At 43.3% G+C, this 15,946-nt stretch overlaps 1 protein-coding gene across 1 annotated transcript in view; it reads right to left on the bottom strand.

Annotated features, from left to right (window-relative positions):
- The window catches only part of NARS (asparaginyl-tRNA synthetase), a 17,101-nt gene extending 1,698 nt beyond the window's left edge, over positions 1-15,403 (bottom strand). Inside the window, exons 1-13 of the mRNA XM_029922492.1 lie at positions 15,218-15,403; positions 14,089-14,171; positions 11,733-11,798; positions 11,547-11,639; positions 11,371-11,460; positions 10,177-10,255; positions 8,853-8,923; positions 6,719-6,805; positions 4,834-5,055; positions 4,527-4,726; positions 3,976-4,111; positions 3,262-3,375; positions 287-422 (exon numbers count right to left, since the gene is read on the bottom strand). Of these exons, the coding sequence (XP_029778352.1) occupies positions 287-422; positions 3,262-3,375; positions 3,976-4,111; positions 4,527-4,726; positions 4,834-5,055; positions 6,719-6,805; positions 8,853-8,923; positions 10,177-10,255; positions 11,371-11,460; positions 11,547-11,639; positions 11,733-11,798; positions 14,089-14,171; positions 15,218-15,260 (1,420 nt within the window). The 5' untranslated portion in view covers positions 15,261-15,403. The remainder of the gene's footprint in view (positions 1-286; positions 423-3,261; positions 3,376-3,975; positions 4,112-4,526; positions 4,727-4,833; positions 5,056-6,718; positions 6,806-8,852; positions 8,924-10,176; positions 10,256-11,370; positions 11,461-11,546; positions 11,640-11,732; positions 11,799-14,088; positions 14,172-15,217) is intronic.
- Positions 15,404-15,946: the final 543 nt, after the last annotated feature.

Raw genomic sequence — 15,946 nt, 5'->3', positions numbered from 1 at the left:
TTAAAAACAAGTAAATACACTGCAGTTAGTGCCAGGCTGCCAGGCTCGGCTCTACTTTCGAGGAAAACCACACTTAAGCTCTTACAGCTAACTGAGCACCATGGTCATGTAATATTCAAATCCTATAATTTTAACAAGAAATGTTACACCCGATCAGAAGACAAAACCCGCGTCTCTAAACACTGCCATTCTAGACGTGTGCCGCAGTATTTCCCATGAGCTGTATCTTATCCTGGTGGCAGTCCCCACCCCCTTAGAAAGCAAAATTGCGATCCGAATCACAAACTGACCGACTCCGTGAGGCGGGGATCCTCGGGACACCGCTGCATGTAGAAGGACTTGATCTCCACGGGAAACCGGCACAGCAAGATGGGCTCGTTGATGGTGTCCGTCATCAGTCTCTCAGGAGCTTCCGGGATGTCCTGCGGGGACACAAGACTTCATCAACACCTACTACTCGAAAGGCAACCAGACAGAGGCAGCCCTCGCCCCGCGCAGCCCATCCGCTCATGAATGCGAAACAGTATAGAGCACACACCCATCCACAACCCGGACGCATGGGAGGCGGCGACAGCTTCCTTCAAAAACAATTAAGGTATTTCAAAAAACTCACACGCAGTCTGTGCACCAACTACAAAAAGATCTGCTTTCTTCCACAGCACAGCTCGAGTGCCACGCTGCTTGAGGGCCGAAAACCAAACCCAAACCAAGACAAAACAAAGACCAGACCACTCAAGCCGTTATCACTGTGACTAGATGCTGTTCGGTTTTTTTTTTTTTTCAGGGGCCAGCCTCATCTAGCTCTGAAGCAAATGCAGTCCACTGAGTCCTATATGGATGGCATAAGATCATCAGAGAATGCTCCAGAACATCACTGGTCTAGGCACAGTGTGCTACTAATAACACTCTTCTTTTAAACTCTCTGATCCTCTGGACTTCTTTTGCTGTTAATAAGAGATCTATGTGGCTTCCATGGTGGAAAGACAGAGTCGTAAGACCAATAACCAGTGTCAAGTTCATAAGTGTAACCGCGCCTGGAATAGTTAGCTGAGAAATGTTAGAGGATGAAGAATAGGGTTAATCTGCTTCTCATTCAGAACATCCTCAGTAAACCGCACATAAATTCGAGTTAAAACTTCAAGGTCGTGGCCCAGTACACACTGCCTGAGAGAACTGGACAAGACTACTTTAACCGAAGAGCCAGTATTGGAGCTGAGCAGTCACCTGGGGCAGGCGTCCCCCAGCCCGTGCCGGGAAGCCTGCGCCTCTAAAAGTACGGAGAGGAAATGGGAGAGGAGTTGGACAGTTCTGGCCCCTCAGCTTTCATCTGCTTTGCCAGTAGAGTGAGATTTAACTGGGAGGGAATAGTCCTTATTAAAAAAAACCTTTTTTTTAATGTTTATTCATGTTAGAAAGAGAGAAAGAGAGAGAGAGAGAGTGCAAGTGAGGGAGGGGCAGAGAGAGAGAGAGAGGGAGACCCAGAATCCGAAGCAGGCTCCAGGTTCTATGCTGTCGGCACAGAGCACGACGCGGGGCTCCAACTCATGAACCACGAGATCATGACCTGAGCTGAAGTTGGCCGCTTATCTGACTGGGCCAACTGAGCCGCCCAGGCACCCCTGGGAAGAAATGGTCATACTGCACATTCCACAAAGCCGGAAGACCATTTATCTACTCTGGGGTCCTCATGTGTATGGAATGACATCAGCGTACAGTAAATGCTGACAAGCATCCAGGGCCGTCCGAGGCGCGGGCCTGACTAAGCACTCAGCTCACGGAGTCCTCCCAACTTTGCAAAGCGGCTCTTACCCCACGATGGAGATAAAGACCCGGAAGCGGGGGTCACTGGGCTCCCATTACACACAGGAAGGACACAGGCGGAGCTAAGCCCACCTGGAGGGCTTCTTACTCCAAAGAGTGTGCTCTTTCCACTCAACCACCCTACTTTGCTAAGTTTTAGGTAATAACAGTTCTCAAATCTTCAAAACAAAATTTTGTCATTATACACCAATGGAAACACTAACAGTAATTTATAGAGGTATAACATATTGTCTGTCCTCTCTGTAAATTCCTTCTAATAATGAAACAAAACTCATTAGCAGTAGTTACACATACATGTGTTTTTAAATAGCAATACTCAAATTTTATCTATAAAAATGCACAGGCTTAATGGTGTTAACAATCTATACACATTCTCAGTTTATCTGAAACACCAGGCCAGCCTCCCCAGCAAAGCCTGCTCTCTTGGTTTGCATTCTAACCAACAGCTAGTTTCTTTGACTCTTCTCCACCTGAAAGAGTTTTAATACACTTTTTTGGGCAGAGGAATCCTTTTTGAAAGAGTCATTACTTTCTCCAGACAAAATGAATATAAACATATCAACATTTTGCATGTAATTCCATTGACTTTTTTTAAAGTTTATTTATTTATTTTGAGAGCAAGCAAGCGAGCATGAGTAGGGGAGGGGCAAAGAGAGGGAGAGGGAGAGGGGGGGGGGGGAGAGAGAGAGAGAGAGAGAGAGAGAGAGAGAGAGAGAGACAGACAACCCTTAGCAGGCTCCACACTACCAGTGCAGAGTCTGATGCAGGACTCTAACTCATAAACAGTGAGATCATGACCTGAGCCGAAATCAAGAGCTGGACACTTAACAGGCTGAGCCACCCAGGCACCCCCTGCATGTAATTTTAAAGTTCACAACTTTCTGAAGCATCCTGTTAGTCTTGAAAATTATGGCTAGAGGGGCCTGCGTGGCTCAGTCGGTTAAGCGTCCAACTTCGGCTCAGGTCATGATCTCAGGGTTCATGGGTTCGAGCCCTGCGTCGGGCTCTGTGCTGAACATCTGCTCAGAGCCTGGAGCCTGCTTCGAATTCTGTGTCTCCCTCTCTCTCTGCCCCTCCCCCACTCACACTCTGTCTAACTCTTGTCTCTCAAAAATAAATAAATGTAAAAAAAAAAAAAAAAAAAAGAAGAAAATTACCGCTAGAGTAAATCAAGACCGTGGATTAATCATAGAAGAAGAGAAAGAGATGAAAGAGGAGATGTGAAGATTATTTACTGAACACGACAGAAATGTACTGTTCTAAGGCTTATCATACCTACGGATTCTGAATCCTATCAATCGCTGGGAGGTGGTGGCTTGGTGGTTACCACTGATTTGACCAGAAGCAGGTGCCTCCTGCATTACTGGTTAAATGACCAGAGCAGCAAGCCACTTAAGCACAATGACACCTTTGAAACAACAATTAGAAAGCAATACATACCTCTCCAAATTCATAGAAAGTGCCATCTTCTTTCTTTACATTGTGTTCTTTCAACCACACAATAGCATCCGAATAGTTCATCCGCTTAAAAGGCCGTTTGGGGGGCTTGAAGTTCTATCATAGAAAGAAAAGATTCGGTGTGTATGAAGAAACCATAACACTCAAAGTTCCATTTTAATACAAACTGTTCATCATTATTGCAAAATGTTATTTCCAACTAGCAAACGAGGAGGACATTCCCACAGCTAGAAAACACACACAAGCCTCCTCCTGGGTGAGTTGAAGGGTTATAAATTTATTGGCAATGACTAGTATCAAATTTCCCCTTAAAAATATGAGTGCAGAAATGAGGGAAGGTGGTCAAAAGGTCCATACTTCCAGTTATAAAATAAGTCAGTCCTGAAGACCTAATGCGCAGCAAGGAGACTATCTGTCACAATACTCATGACTGTGAACGTTGCTGAGAGAGTAGATCTTAGAAGGCTGCACCATAAGAAAGAACACATTGTATCTCTATCAAATCATTATGCTGTACACCTGGAACTAGTATAAAGCTATATACCAATTGTATGTTTAAATATATATATATGTGTATGTCACTTATTGCAAAGCTCATTAAATCATTAAATTGATAAAAAACTGATGATGAAGACTTCATTACTTTCCGAGAAAAAAAAATTATGATTTTGCATGTCCATAAAAAAGTACACCTACCGGGTTGAGGTCACGCACTATGCTCGCCACGGGTGATTTCAAGACTCTGTCCACCACGTCACAAACCAAGTCCTCCAGTCGGTTCAGGAGCTCCTCAAAGGTCAGGAAAGGGCACTCTGCTTCCACATGCGTGTATCTGAAGGACAAGACACCAGCTGGGCACGGCCCTTCTTTTCTGCCAAGCTTCTCTCCAGCGGGGATATCAACTTTGCGAAACTACCCAGAAATGTAAGATTCCAGCACCGCCAACCAACCCCCAACTCAGCAACTTAGTTTTAGGGCCCCTTTCTCTCCCCCTTGAAGAGTGATTTGTTTATCCCTTATAAAGGATCAAGGCAAAGTGAAAGAAGAGCCCAAAGCTAGCTATGGCCCAGGAGGCAAATCTTCATTCATGGCTTCCATTCACTTGTTGGAGTGCCTTCCACAAACCCTCTTCATGTATCATTTTTTTTTTAACATAGTCATCATTTTCCTACATAAAGATTGCTTCTCTAAACATATTTTCTTAAAAATAGCATTTATAAAATAAAAATAAAAAGACAATTCTGTACTCAGCCAGGTGCCTTCGTGTTCTGGACTGTTCTGCGCGGTATGACTGTGCAACACAAAAGACGTCTCCCAGGGCTGGGATGCAGGTCTCCAGGTACAACTGAGAGGACTGAGTCAAAAACGCCTCTTCCCCGAAATAGTCCAGCTTGAAGAGCGTGGCACCGCCCTCCACCTGTGTTTGCACTAGCGTTGGAGGAGTGACCTGTTCCAAGGGAAAGGAGCAAATGAAGGCCGGTGAGTGCCACTATTCAAGTATAAAAATGGCAGAAGGTGTCGTTTGTTTGCAAAAGATGACGAACACACGCTTACTTCGTAGTACCCCCTGTCAAAGAAGTGATCTCGAAAGCACCTAGTGACCATGGAACGTGCTTTCAGGATCTTGGACATGTTTTCTCCCCGGATCATCATGTGCCGGTTGTTGAGCTGGACGTCAACATCCGACTCCTCGTTGATCAGGTTATCAGCTCCTCCAGCAGGGGCCAGCCCGATCAGTTCCCAGAAGTCACAGCTCAGCTCGTGGCCGCCGGGAGCCTACAGTTTTAGAAGCGGGGGGGGGGGGGGGAAGGAGAGAGGAGGAGACAAAAAACTAACATTATTGAGGATTTTAATTTATGTCAAAGTTTTTGGTAAGCTGGCATTTCTAAGACCTCATCATTAAAAAATTTTTTTAATGTTTTATTTATTTTTGATACAGAAGAGACAGAGCATGAGAAGGGGAGGGTCAGAGAGAGGGAGACACAGAATCTGAAACAGGCTCCAGGCTCTGAGCTAGCTGTCAGCACAGAGCCTGACGCAGGGCTCGAACCGACGAACGTGAGATCCAACCTGAGCCGAAGTCAGAGGCTTAACCGACTGAGCCACCCAGGCGCCCCTAAGACCTCATCATTATTAGCCTACCCTTCTAATCACAAAGACCCAATACTTCGATTTCATATTGGTATTTTTAAAATTCCTTCCAGAGTAAATATATAATTTTTTAAAAATAGAAAAGCACAACTAGAAAATAAATGATAATCTTGCACCTTGGAGGAAATACTAACCACTGTTAGCATTCGGCATATCTTCCTTGCCTTTGCCCGATAATTTAAAATAACATTTTACCTACATTGAAAAACTCCTTAAATGCAAAGATTTTACTAAAAGCTGTTTTTCTTTGGAATAGATATAAGACAGAAATTCAAATTCTCCCTAATAATTCCATGGAAAGCAATTCATTTTAGCAGCCATGCATCATGGATTATTTAATTATCTTGGTGCCAAACCCTGGACAGCAAGTGACACGTCATAATAACGACTCCATTTTGCAAATCACATTATATCAGTGAACTTGAATCAGATATTTATTACTTTTTTTTCCTTCAGATATTTATTCTTAATGTAGGTTCTTTTACATGAAGTCTGGGAGACTCTCTTTTATCAGTATTTCTAGTCTATTAGGAGGACTCTAGGGGCTCCCTCTGGTGGTTAATATGCCAATTTGCTTTCTTTCCCAGTCAACAAACAGAACCACAATAATTATCTGAATAATTACCAACAAGTAACTGTACCTGGTGTGGGTTATATGCCTGTTGGCTGGAGGACAAACAATTCTCTGAATATCAGAATTATATTTAGCTTTTTCTAAAAGAGACTTTCAAACTCTATTCAGCAAGTTTTAAGATTCAAATTACTGCTCTCTCATAAATTTTTTTTGGGGGTAGATTGCTTTTATTCCCACCTAGCTGAAAAAATTACTCATGTATCCATCACAAAGTAGCTTTCTATGGCCCACAAGGATTACTTAAGAATTCTGTAGGGGCATCTGGTTGGTTAAGTGTCCGGCTTCAGCTCAGGTCATGATCTCACGGTTCGTGGGTTCGAGCCCCGCATCGGGCTCTGTGCTGACAGCTAGCTCAGAGCCTGGAGTCTGCTTCCGATTCTGTATCTCCCTCTCTCTCTAACCCTCCCCTGCTTGTGCTGTCTCTCAAAAAAAAAAAAAAAAAAAAAAAAAGAATTCTGAAATACTGGATATCCCTGAATTTGTTACATCATATGAGCTGTTCAGTGTACATACTTCACTGGAAAAGGTAAAAGCATATGAAATTTAGCAAGTACATCACATTAGTGTGTTTATTTGCCAAATACCAAAAGTACAAACAAAAAGCATTGGAGAACAAACTACCTATTCATTCAGCGAGGAATTCAGTCTACTCACCTGCTTGCCCTTTGGGGTCAGATTTAGCATTCCATAGACCGCAACACTGCTCTCGGTGGCCAAGACTACTCCATTGTAACACTGACACTGCAAAAAGATTGAAGTTCAAGTTTCCTGACTCGTATTTACATCAAAATGTTCTAATATACAGAAAGCTAAGGGGATTACTTACATAGAAGTTACTGGTCTAAAACTGGTAAAATAATACGGCCATTAGTATCTAGTACTAATATCTACTATTAACAGCTATTTTTATGGGGGAAGGATTCATCTATCGACAGGTAAACGTATAGAAGTAAATAGATACTTTTTATACATCGATATGCAAAAATGACAGTAGTCCGTATCTCTTAAAAATATCTGAACAGCCCATTTTTTTCCTTTAAAATTCAGACTGTTGAAATAAAAAACATTCCACCTAGACTATGATCATCGATACTACTAAAATCATTAGGATAAAAGTGAAAGGTTACTTTATAATGGAGGGGCCAAGCTGTCAACACAACTATCATAAAATTATTAAAAAAAAAGACGTGGGTTTTCATGTGTTGTGTGTTGTGATGTGATTGAAAGAGCACAGCCTTGGCCGTGAAGTATCTGTGCCAAAAATAAACCAAACCAAACCAAAAAGCCCCCAAAACCTTAATCTGATAAGCTTCTAGAAATATAGAAGGTAGAGGAACATGTTAAACGACATCTCAGGATGCAACCAACTAAATCCGGAATGGAGAAGTTCCACGGGACAACCAAGTAGGTTTTTTCAAACAAATAAATAGCAAGGGGTTGTTTGGGGGGTGGGGAAAGTGAGGGTGGAGGTAGAAAAGAAAAAGGAAGAACAATTACAGACTGAAAGAGATTTCAGACCCACATCAACTCACAGCAATGCATCAGTCTGGTTTGGGTTCTCATTCAAACCAACCAATTGTAAAAAGACATTATGAATCAATTGGGAAAAATTGGATATTTAGGAGTGGTCTTCATTTTGGGAAGTTAAATATTAAAATATTTTTTCTTGGTGCACCTGGGGGGCTCAGATGGTTAAGCCTCGGACTTCGGCTCAGGTCATGATCTCATGGCTCATGAGTTCGAGCCCTGTATCAGGCTCAGAACCTGGAGGCTGCTTTGGATTCTGTGTCTCCCTCTCTCTCTGCCCCTCCCCTGCTCATGCTCTGTCTCTCTCTCTCAAAAATAAACTTAAATAAAATTTTTTTCTTGGAGATGCAAATTCAAGTATATTTATATAAAATGATATGACATCTGGGAATAAAACTGGGGGGAGGGGTGGTAAACCAGAATTGGTCACACATTAGTCATTACTTAAAGTCTTAATGTTTCTGTCCCCCTAAAATTCGTATGTTGAAACCCTGCACCCCAATGCACGGTATGAGGAAGTAAGGCCCTGCAGGGGTGATTAGGATGAGAGGAGGTCAAGAGCGTGGGCCGTGGGGTTAGCGCCGTTATAACAGTTACAAGGGTTTGCCCCCCGCCTGCTCTCTGTCACATGAAAATGCAACAGGAAGTTGGCAGTCTGCAACCAGAAAGAAGGCCGCTCCCCAGAACACAACCAGCCTCTAGAACTGTGAGAAATAAAGTTCTGTTTAGAAGCCACCCAGTCTACGGTGCTTTATTAGACCAGCTCAAACTGACGAAGAGGTTACGAAGCTAGGTCATGAGCCCCTGAGGCTTCCTCAGACCGCTGGCCTTGAACAATCTGGGAGCCAGGGGTGCTGGCCCTGCAGGGTCAGCTATCCACATATCACTTGATTCCCCCAAAACTCAACCAACAACCTACCGTTGACCAGAAGCCTTACCAGTAACAAAATCAATTAACATACTTTACATTATATGTATTATATACCGTATTCTTATAGGAAGCTACAGAAAAGGTGTCGTGAAGAAAGTCATACAGAAGAGAAAATACGCTTACGGTACTGTACCACGTGCAAATGGACTTTGTGATTCAAGCCCATGCTGTCTGAGGGTCACCTGTACCGTTCTGTTTTTATGTGTTGGACGTTTTCCATGATAACAGTTTAAAATATATACACCACTCCTAAAATTCCCAAAACTAACAGTAAAGGAACTTACTGAAAATAATCAGACTGTCAGCTGTAAGTAAGAAAAGAACATTTACCAAGTCATCCGACAAGACACACTGAAGATAACCCGTGCCGTCCCGCAACACCAGAAACATTAAGTTCTTTCCTAAACACGAGAAAGAAGAATTCAGCCGAAATGTTCTCAAGGCACTTACAAGTCCTGTCTCATACCGTAAGATTCAAAAAGAAAACTCCCTGGCTAACGTGTTAGGAGGCGTGGCCCCCTGCCTCTGATGCGGCCACGGGTATTATCACTACTGGGTATTTGTAAAGCTTTTTACTTTCTTCACTTTGCTCCCAAATCCTATATGATGCTCGTGATCCATGTGATCCTGGGAAAGTAAGACGGTAAGCCACAGGAGATGAGGGATCCTGTCTTACTCACTCACCCCTGAATCCGCCGCAATGTCTAGCATGGTGCTGCGACTCAGTGGGGGGTGCGTAGTCATTGCTGTGCGGAATCACTCTTTTTGTTCGTGCCCCATCTCTATTTACAAAGGATGTGATAACTACTTACAATAAAATACATGTAATAAAAATAATAACAAGAGAGGCGGCTGGGTGGCTCGGTCAGTTAAGCATCCAACTCTTGATTTCAGCTCAGTCATGATCTCATGGTGGGACTGAGCTCCAGGCTGGGCTCTGCACTGACAGTGTGGAGACTGCTTAGGATTCTCTCTCTCCCTTCCTCTCTGCTGCTCTCCCACTTGTGCACCACTCTCTCTCTCAAGATAAACAAACATTTAAAAAAATAAAAATAAGAGAAAGCAAAAAGTCAGAGCCGAGGGAGAATTAGAATGCAGATACACTAAAGATAAAACTCAACACTACAGCCACAAATAAGTTTCAGATCTGGCTCTGCACTTCCTGTAATCATCCCCTGCTTTTCATTAAATAATTAAATTCAAGTAGACAAAGATTTACTGGATACTTCTGATCTCTGTGGTTGTGTACAGCTAAAGAGCGTTTAAATAATTGTTAGATAACTTTTAAATATTTATTCATTTATTTTTGAGAGGGTGGGGAAGCAGAGAGAGAGGGAGAGAGAGGATCTCAAGCAGGCCCGATGAGAGGCTCAAACTCATGAACCACGAGATCATGGCCTGAGCCGAAATCAAGAGTCAGATACTTAACTGACTGAGCCACTCAGGCGTCCCAGCATCTAAATAATTTTTAAACCTGGAAGAGTCGTATTATAGAAGAACAAAGTAAGGTTATAGTTCATATCTTTTAAGAACTAGCATCAGTACCAAATGTCCCAGCCCTCTTCCCCAAGTAAATGTTTTCAATGTTTTTCTTCATCTAAGACCAGGCATGTTTAAAACTGAAGAGACAGAAAAGCAAAGCTGTGCCATCTACCTTGTCTACGCAGCCTGTGGACCCAGCCAAACACCTTGACTCTTTGGCCTCTGTATCCTTCTAGGGCATGAATCTTCACCTGTCAAATTGAAATCAAGAACATTTGACCAACCATGTGTTTGACCACATATCAACTTCTCCGCTAATATTAGATGCATGGCAGCAAAGTGTTAACAATTCACAAATGATACAAAACTACAGTCATTCTACAGCAAGTCAGAACTGAAAAGCTTCACCATATTGGAGTGGTTAAAAAAAAATGCAAGTCTTCTCTTAGTGTAAAACTGTCACCGAGAAACATGGGGAATTTCAGGTAGTGCCATAGAAAATCAACGAAGAAATGAATCCATAATAGCTGTAACGCAAATCCACGCAGCCCTTCTCCTGGCCTCACAATCTCTACTGACATCGAAAGGTGGAAGCTAACCAAGGCTAGATTTCGGTTTGGAGGGCGAAGGAGAGAGGAGCACGGGAAGGGGGAGTATGAACGTCGCACAAGAGCTCCTCACTGAGGACACAGGAAAAACATGACAATTCGTCAGGAGCAAGAACTACCTGACATTTAAGCATGTCCACTCACAGCCCAGCGTCTGTTCTAGAAAAAAATACAGAGGAATCCAATTCACAAAATCACAAAATGTTATTATCTGTTTTAAAAAATCATGAAAATAGGAGCGCCTGGGTGGTTCAGTCAGTTAAGCGTCCAACTGCAACTCAGGTCCTGATCTCACAGCTCATGGGTTCGAGCCCCGCGTCGGGCTCTGTGCTGACCGCTCAGAGCCTGGAGCCTGCTTTGGAGTCTGTGTCTCCCTCTCTCTCTCTGCCCCTCCCCTGCTCACACTCTGTCTCTCTCTCTTTCAAAAATAAATATTAAAAAAGAAACATCACTTTTAAAAAAATAATGAAAATCGTGGATTTTGACCCCTTATTTGATGGTGAGGAAACAGACACGCAGGGCGGGAGGACACTCAGCTAGCTTTCAGGCAGGGCAGGGACCACTCAACACCTAATTACTAAACTTTATAATAAAATGAACCCAAAGAACCAGCCTCATAACTCGAAAATGTTATTTCCCTGTATGCCTTCTAAAAGGAAAGGAAGGGTAAACGGTGCACAGGAACAAACCACGGGGCTTGCCCCTCAGACACAGAGCTGACAGTCCACGATATTTGGGACAACACGTGTCACACTCACACATTGTGGCTCCGGGAGGCTTGGGTCGTTTTTAATGGTAACCTTCTTTGCTTCTTCCAGGTTCTTTTCTCTTCGCAAATTGTCTTCTGCCTAATTTTAACAACAAAGCAATCTGTTAGCACGGTTGCTAGTGTTCTAACCTAAAAACCGTCCACGGGGGCAAAGCCATTGCTCACCTCTTTCTTTTCCCGGGATTCGTTCTTCATTTGTTCCCTATGCCACATTTTTTTAATGTTCTTCATCTGTGATTTAGAAATAACATCCCACCTCTAGAGAGAAAAACAGGTTTTTTCAAGACCTCCAGGTTCAGATGCAAATTTATTTACAGAATATAATTCTGTAGAGTTTTTTAGCTCACCTACCTCATTTTCTTTTTGTGAATCTATGTAAATGGTGGGAAACGGTTCTTTTCCTACCGTCATCAAAGCCTTGGGCGGGAAGGGAGAAAAAGAAAATTTCTTTAACGTTGTACAGTATTTGAAATCAAAATAACATCCAAATTAAGAGGCAACTTCCGCCATCTAGAATATAATCAAGAGCAAGGAAGAATATAATCATGAATACAGGCCCCAAGAGCCAAAAGTCAATGTTCACAGAATGACTGGTTGGATGTTACTAAAAACACTTTGCTTAACGTAGCAGCGCTCAGGCCCTTTCACAGACAATTCTAGCAGGTTCAGTTGCACATTACAGTTGATCCCTGGACACAGGTTTAAACTGAGTGGGTCCAGGAGCGCCTGGGTGGCTCAGTTGGTTGAGCATCCAACTTCAGCTCAGGTCATAATCTCGCAGTTTGTGAGTTAGAGCCCCAGGTCGGGATCTGTGCTGACAGCTCAGTGCCTGGAGCCTGCTTTGGATTCTATGTCTCTCTCTCTGTCTCTCTCTCTGTCTCTCTCTCTCCCCCTCCCCCACTTAGTCTGTTTCTTTCTCAAAAATAAACATTAGGAAAAAAAAACTTAGAGTGGGTCCACTTATGCAGATTTCCCCCTCACAGATACAGTACCGTACTGTAAATACATTTTCTTTTCCTAATGATTTTTTTTGAAGTTTATTTTTATTTTTGAAAGAAAGAGTGCAAGCAATGGAAAGGCAGAGAGAGGGAGACAGAAGATGTGAAGCAGGCTCTGCACTGACAGCAGAAAGCCTGATGCGGGTCTCAAACTTACAACTGTGAGATCCTGCCCTGAGCCAAAGTCAGATGTTCCAATGGTTGAGCCATCCAGGCGCCCTTTTCCTTATGATTTTAACGTGTTCTTTCTTCTACTTTACTTTTTTGTAAAAATACAATATATAATACATATACCATTCAAAATGTGTGTTGACTGTTTACGTTATTGGTAAAGCTTCTGGTTAAAAGGAGGTTATTAGTAGTTAAGTTTTAGGGAAGTCAGAAGCTATGTGCAGATTTGACTCTATGGGGGTGTGTTGTTCAAGGGTCAACTGTATACAGTTTCCCAGTAGACTGGAAGCGACAGATTTTAAGTGGCTGTGGGGACCAGCAGGAAGTATACTGAGAACGACAGAGGAGAAACAGCTACTAGTCAAAGCCAATTGCAAGTCACACCTACATGGTTAATCTTCATCAAGAAATCGGGGAAGTTGTTTCTGAAACTCTTTCAGATACAAAAACAATGGCTGGGAACATAAAAGGCTAAGCCTCATTTAATTTGAAAAATCCCTCCATGTAGAACACCTCTTTTCATAAATATGAAGACGTATCAGGTGTTGCTGTGCCCTTTATAGTTCACAGTTTATATTATTTAATTACGTCACCCAAGAAATGTAACAAATTACTCTCTCCAGCTGTAGAATCTGCAGCTTACAAAAGCTAAAGGTCTAGTTCCCAGGCCTGGAAAATAGTTTTCATCTTGTTTTAACACTAACCCCAACTCAATGATCATCACAGAGGAGGGAACCTGGATCTTTTAAAAACATCAAAGAAAGGAGTACTTTTTATTTATTATTTTTTTTGAGAGGAGTATTTTTTAATAATTAGACCTTTTAGAGATGTTTGTAAATCATCAGGAACTTGCTACCTGACACTCTCTACTGATCGCTCTTTTTTTATCACTGAAATTGAAAGACCCAAACTGTAATTCCCCAAATCAGCATGGCACACTTTTGTGCCATTCTGCAAACATTCACCTAAACACTGTTGTCAGTTTTGGGAAGCCATAGGAATCACCCCAACAACTGGAAATGAAAGATTTCCCTCTAAAAGTTATAAGGTAAGACTCCGCCTCCCTCACATGAAATCCATGCCCAGATTTCTTCTAATCTCCCAAGAGGCCTCTTAGTGAATTTACTACATGTGATCTTGAGCCTTGAGACTCAAAGTACCTAATTTGTATCAGTATACTAAGAATGGACTCATTTCTCAGAAGAGACAGTAACTCAGGAGTCTGGAGCATGAAGACAGAATGCTAACTTACTAATGTGCTATTATTTCTCAGGATCTAAAAATCCTCAAGTGAGTTTCACATATTCTCTCTCAGTGTGAGAAGAAAGAAGATACCTCTTCGGAATGTTCAAATGAAGTTTAAAACTTCTCTATCCAATACTCTTAAAGCCACACAGCTGTATACATCCTCATTTTCTCTTTCTTGAAAATTCTCTTCAAAATCTAGTGCTTGAAATAACATCAACTCACACAGCACTAGCCGTAAGGCATTAATAAGCACAAGGCTGTTTTCCTAATGAGAAGAGACGCTACGCTACCTTTAGACCGGTTTTAAAAGGTTTCTCCTTGGTTCCATCACCGGTAGCATCATTTCCCTCTCGATCCGAGACATAGAGCTCTGCTGTTTGACAAAAGGAGAATAACTTACTCACTTGGCCAATAATTATTAGTCACCTCATACCACACCAACTTCACCCATTCCTTACCTTTGTGAACAGAACACGCATCTGATTAGTAAGAATTACCAGAGTTCAAAAGAAATTACATCATAATTACTTTCCCACACCCTTATTTCAGTGACATCCCATAAAAACATACTACTTACTAATCTGGCTTTTCAAAATGAAGTTTGAGGATTTTAATCTGTGACACTGCCTCTCTACTGGATTTTGCAACAACAACAAAAAGGCTTTGGAGTTGGACAGATCAGACTGGAATCTTGGATATTGTGCCTTAAAGGCCCAGGTGATCCTCGGGAACTCACTTAACCTTTCTGAGCTTATCTGTCTCTATGAAATGAGGGGGGGAGGGATGATACCCGTCTTGATCGGCTGCATGGAGGAGGAAATAAAGTAACAGATAAGAAACGGATAACCTCGTGACAGGACACAGATGTCAAATAAATACCAGCTCTGTCTGATCTTTCAAGGATACCAAAGCTCTGAGCTTCAACAAACTGCAGAAGGCCTTACAACTAGTTAAGGATGAATAGTGACATCAATCCAACTCTCTGTTTTCCTTTTTCTACTGCACCATTTGGTCTCCCGGAAATCTCAATATAAATGAGGATGTGTGAAAGCAAACTAGAATTCACGAGTCCTTTTCGGATGATCTCTCTGAAGAGCTTACATATTCGGGGGCAACTCTGATGTCTCATAGTGCCTCGCAGTGCCCAAGTCTCAGCTGAATCACGAGACGGTTCGCCGTGGGGCAGGGTCCCGGGCGGCCGCCACCCCAGTTCCCGGACAAGGTGGGCTCCCGGGGAGCGGGCCCAGCTCAACAAGTCGGGGACCAGAGGGGGTCTGGGCCCCTCCCCCGCTCCCATCTTTCACGAATAAATAGCGGTGGACCGCCCACTCGGGACCAGGCAATCCGCCGCACCTAGCTTCCTGCCCACTCAGAGGCATCGCTCCACTTCACATTCCGGGGTCCCCAGGCCCCGCTCACCTAGTACCATCCCTGCGGTCGGCCCGGTCACCTCCAAGGACATCGTCTGCAACACACTGCAGCCTTGTCACCCCAACGTGCACCGGAGGATTCCTCGACTCGGACGTTGCATCAGAAAGTCGCGCATAGGTCGCTCCAGTGAATCACCCGAGCGTCCGGGCGCATTGGTTACAGGAGGTTACGATATGAGGGCAGGCGTCACCGTAGCCGCCATCTTTGGGTCGGGCAGTGGCAACTTCCGGGTCTAACGTCCCGCCCCCCCCGTGTTCTTGGGGCTTTTCAGCCCTGCCCACTTGGGAACACCCTGGAGACTGAGACCCTGGATCCCCGGAAGGGCCTGCAATCCTGTCCCTTTGGTCTCCCACCTGCCCGCTTTCCCTGCTGTATCGCCCAATTCTGCCCCTAGCTGTAGGGGCGCTGGGGCCCTTTTAGAAATAGACCAACATTTTCGTTCCGTATCCCCAAATGTTGAAATCCTCGTGGAATTAATGTCATCATCAAATATATTGAGCGCTAGCCACGAGGTGGGGATGAGGATGAGGGACACAAGAGTAGCCCTATCTCACATGTGTTGCCGGTTGGGAGATAATAAGATGCTTTAACTTTCTAACTTAAATGGATAAATGTACAGTACTTCTGTATTTGATTTGGATTATGAATATTTTTATGTAAAGTTATAAGGATTACTCTTAGGGAGGCCATAATAATGCGGAAAGAACTAGGGCTTCA

The sequence above is a fragment of the Suricata suricatta genome, chromosome 14 (assembly GCF_006229205.1).
Source record: "Suricata suricatta isolate VVHF042 chromosome 14, meerkat_22Aug2017_6uvM2_HiC, whole genome shotgun sequence".
Taxonomy (NCBI): Eukaryota; Metazoa; Chordata; class Mammalia; order Carnivora; family Herpestidae; genus Suricata; species Suricata suricatta.
The sequence above is the reverse complement of the archived record's forward strand: the minus strand, read 5'-3'. Positions and strand labels throughout refer to the sequence as shown.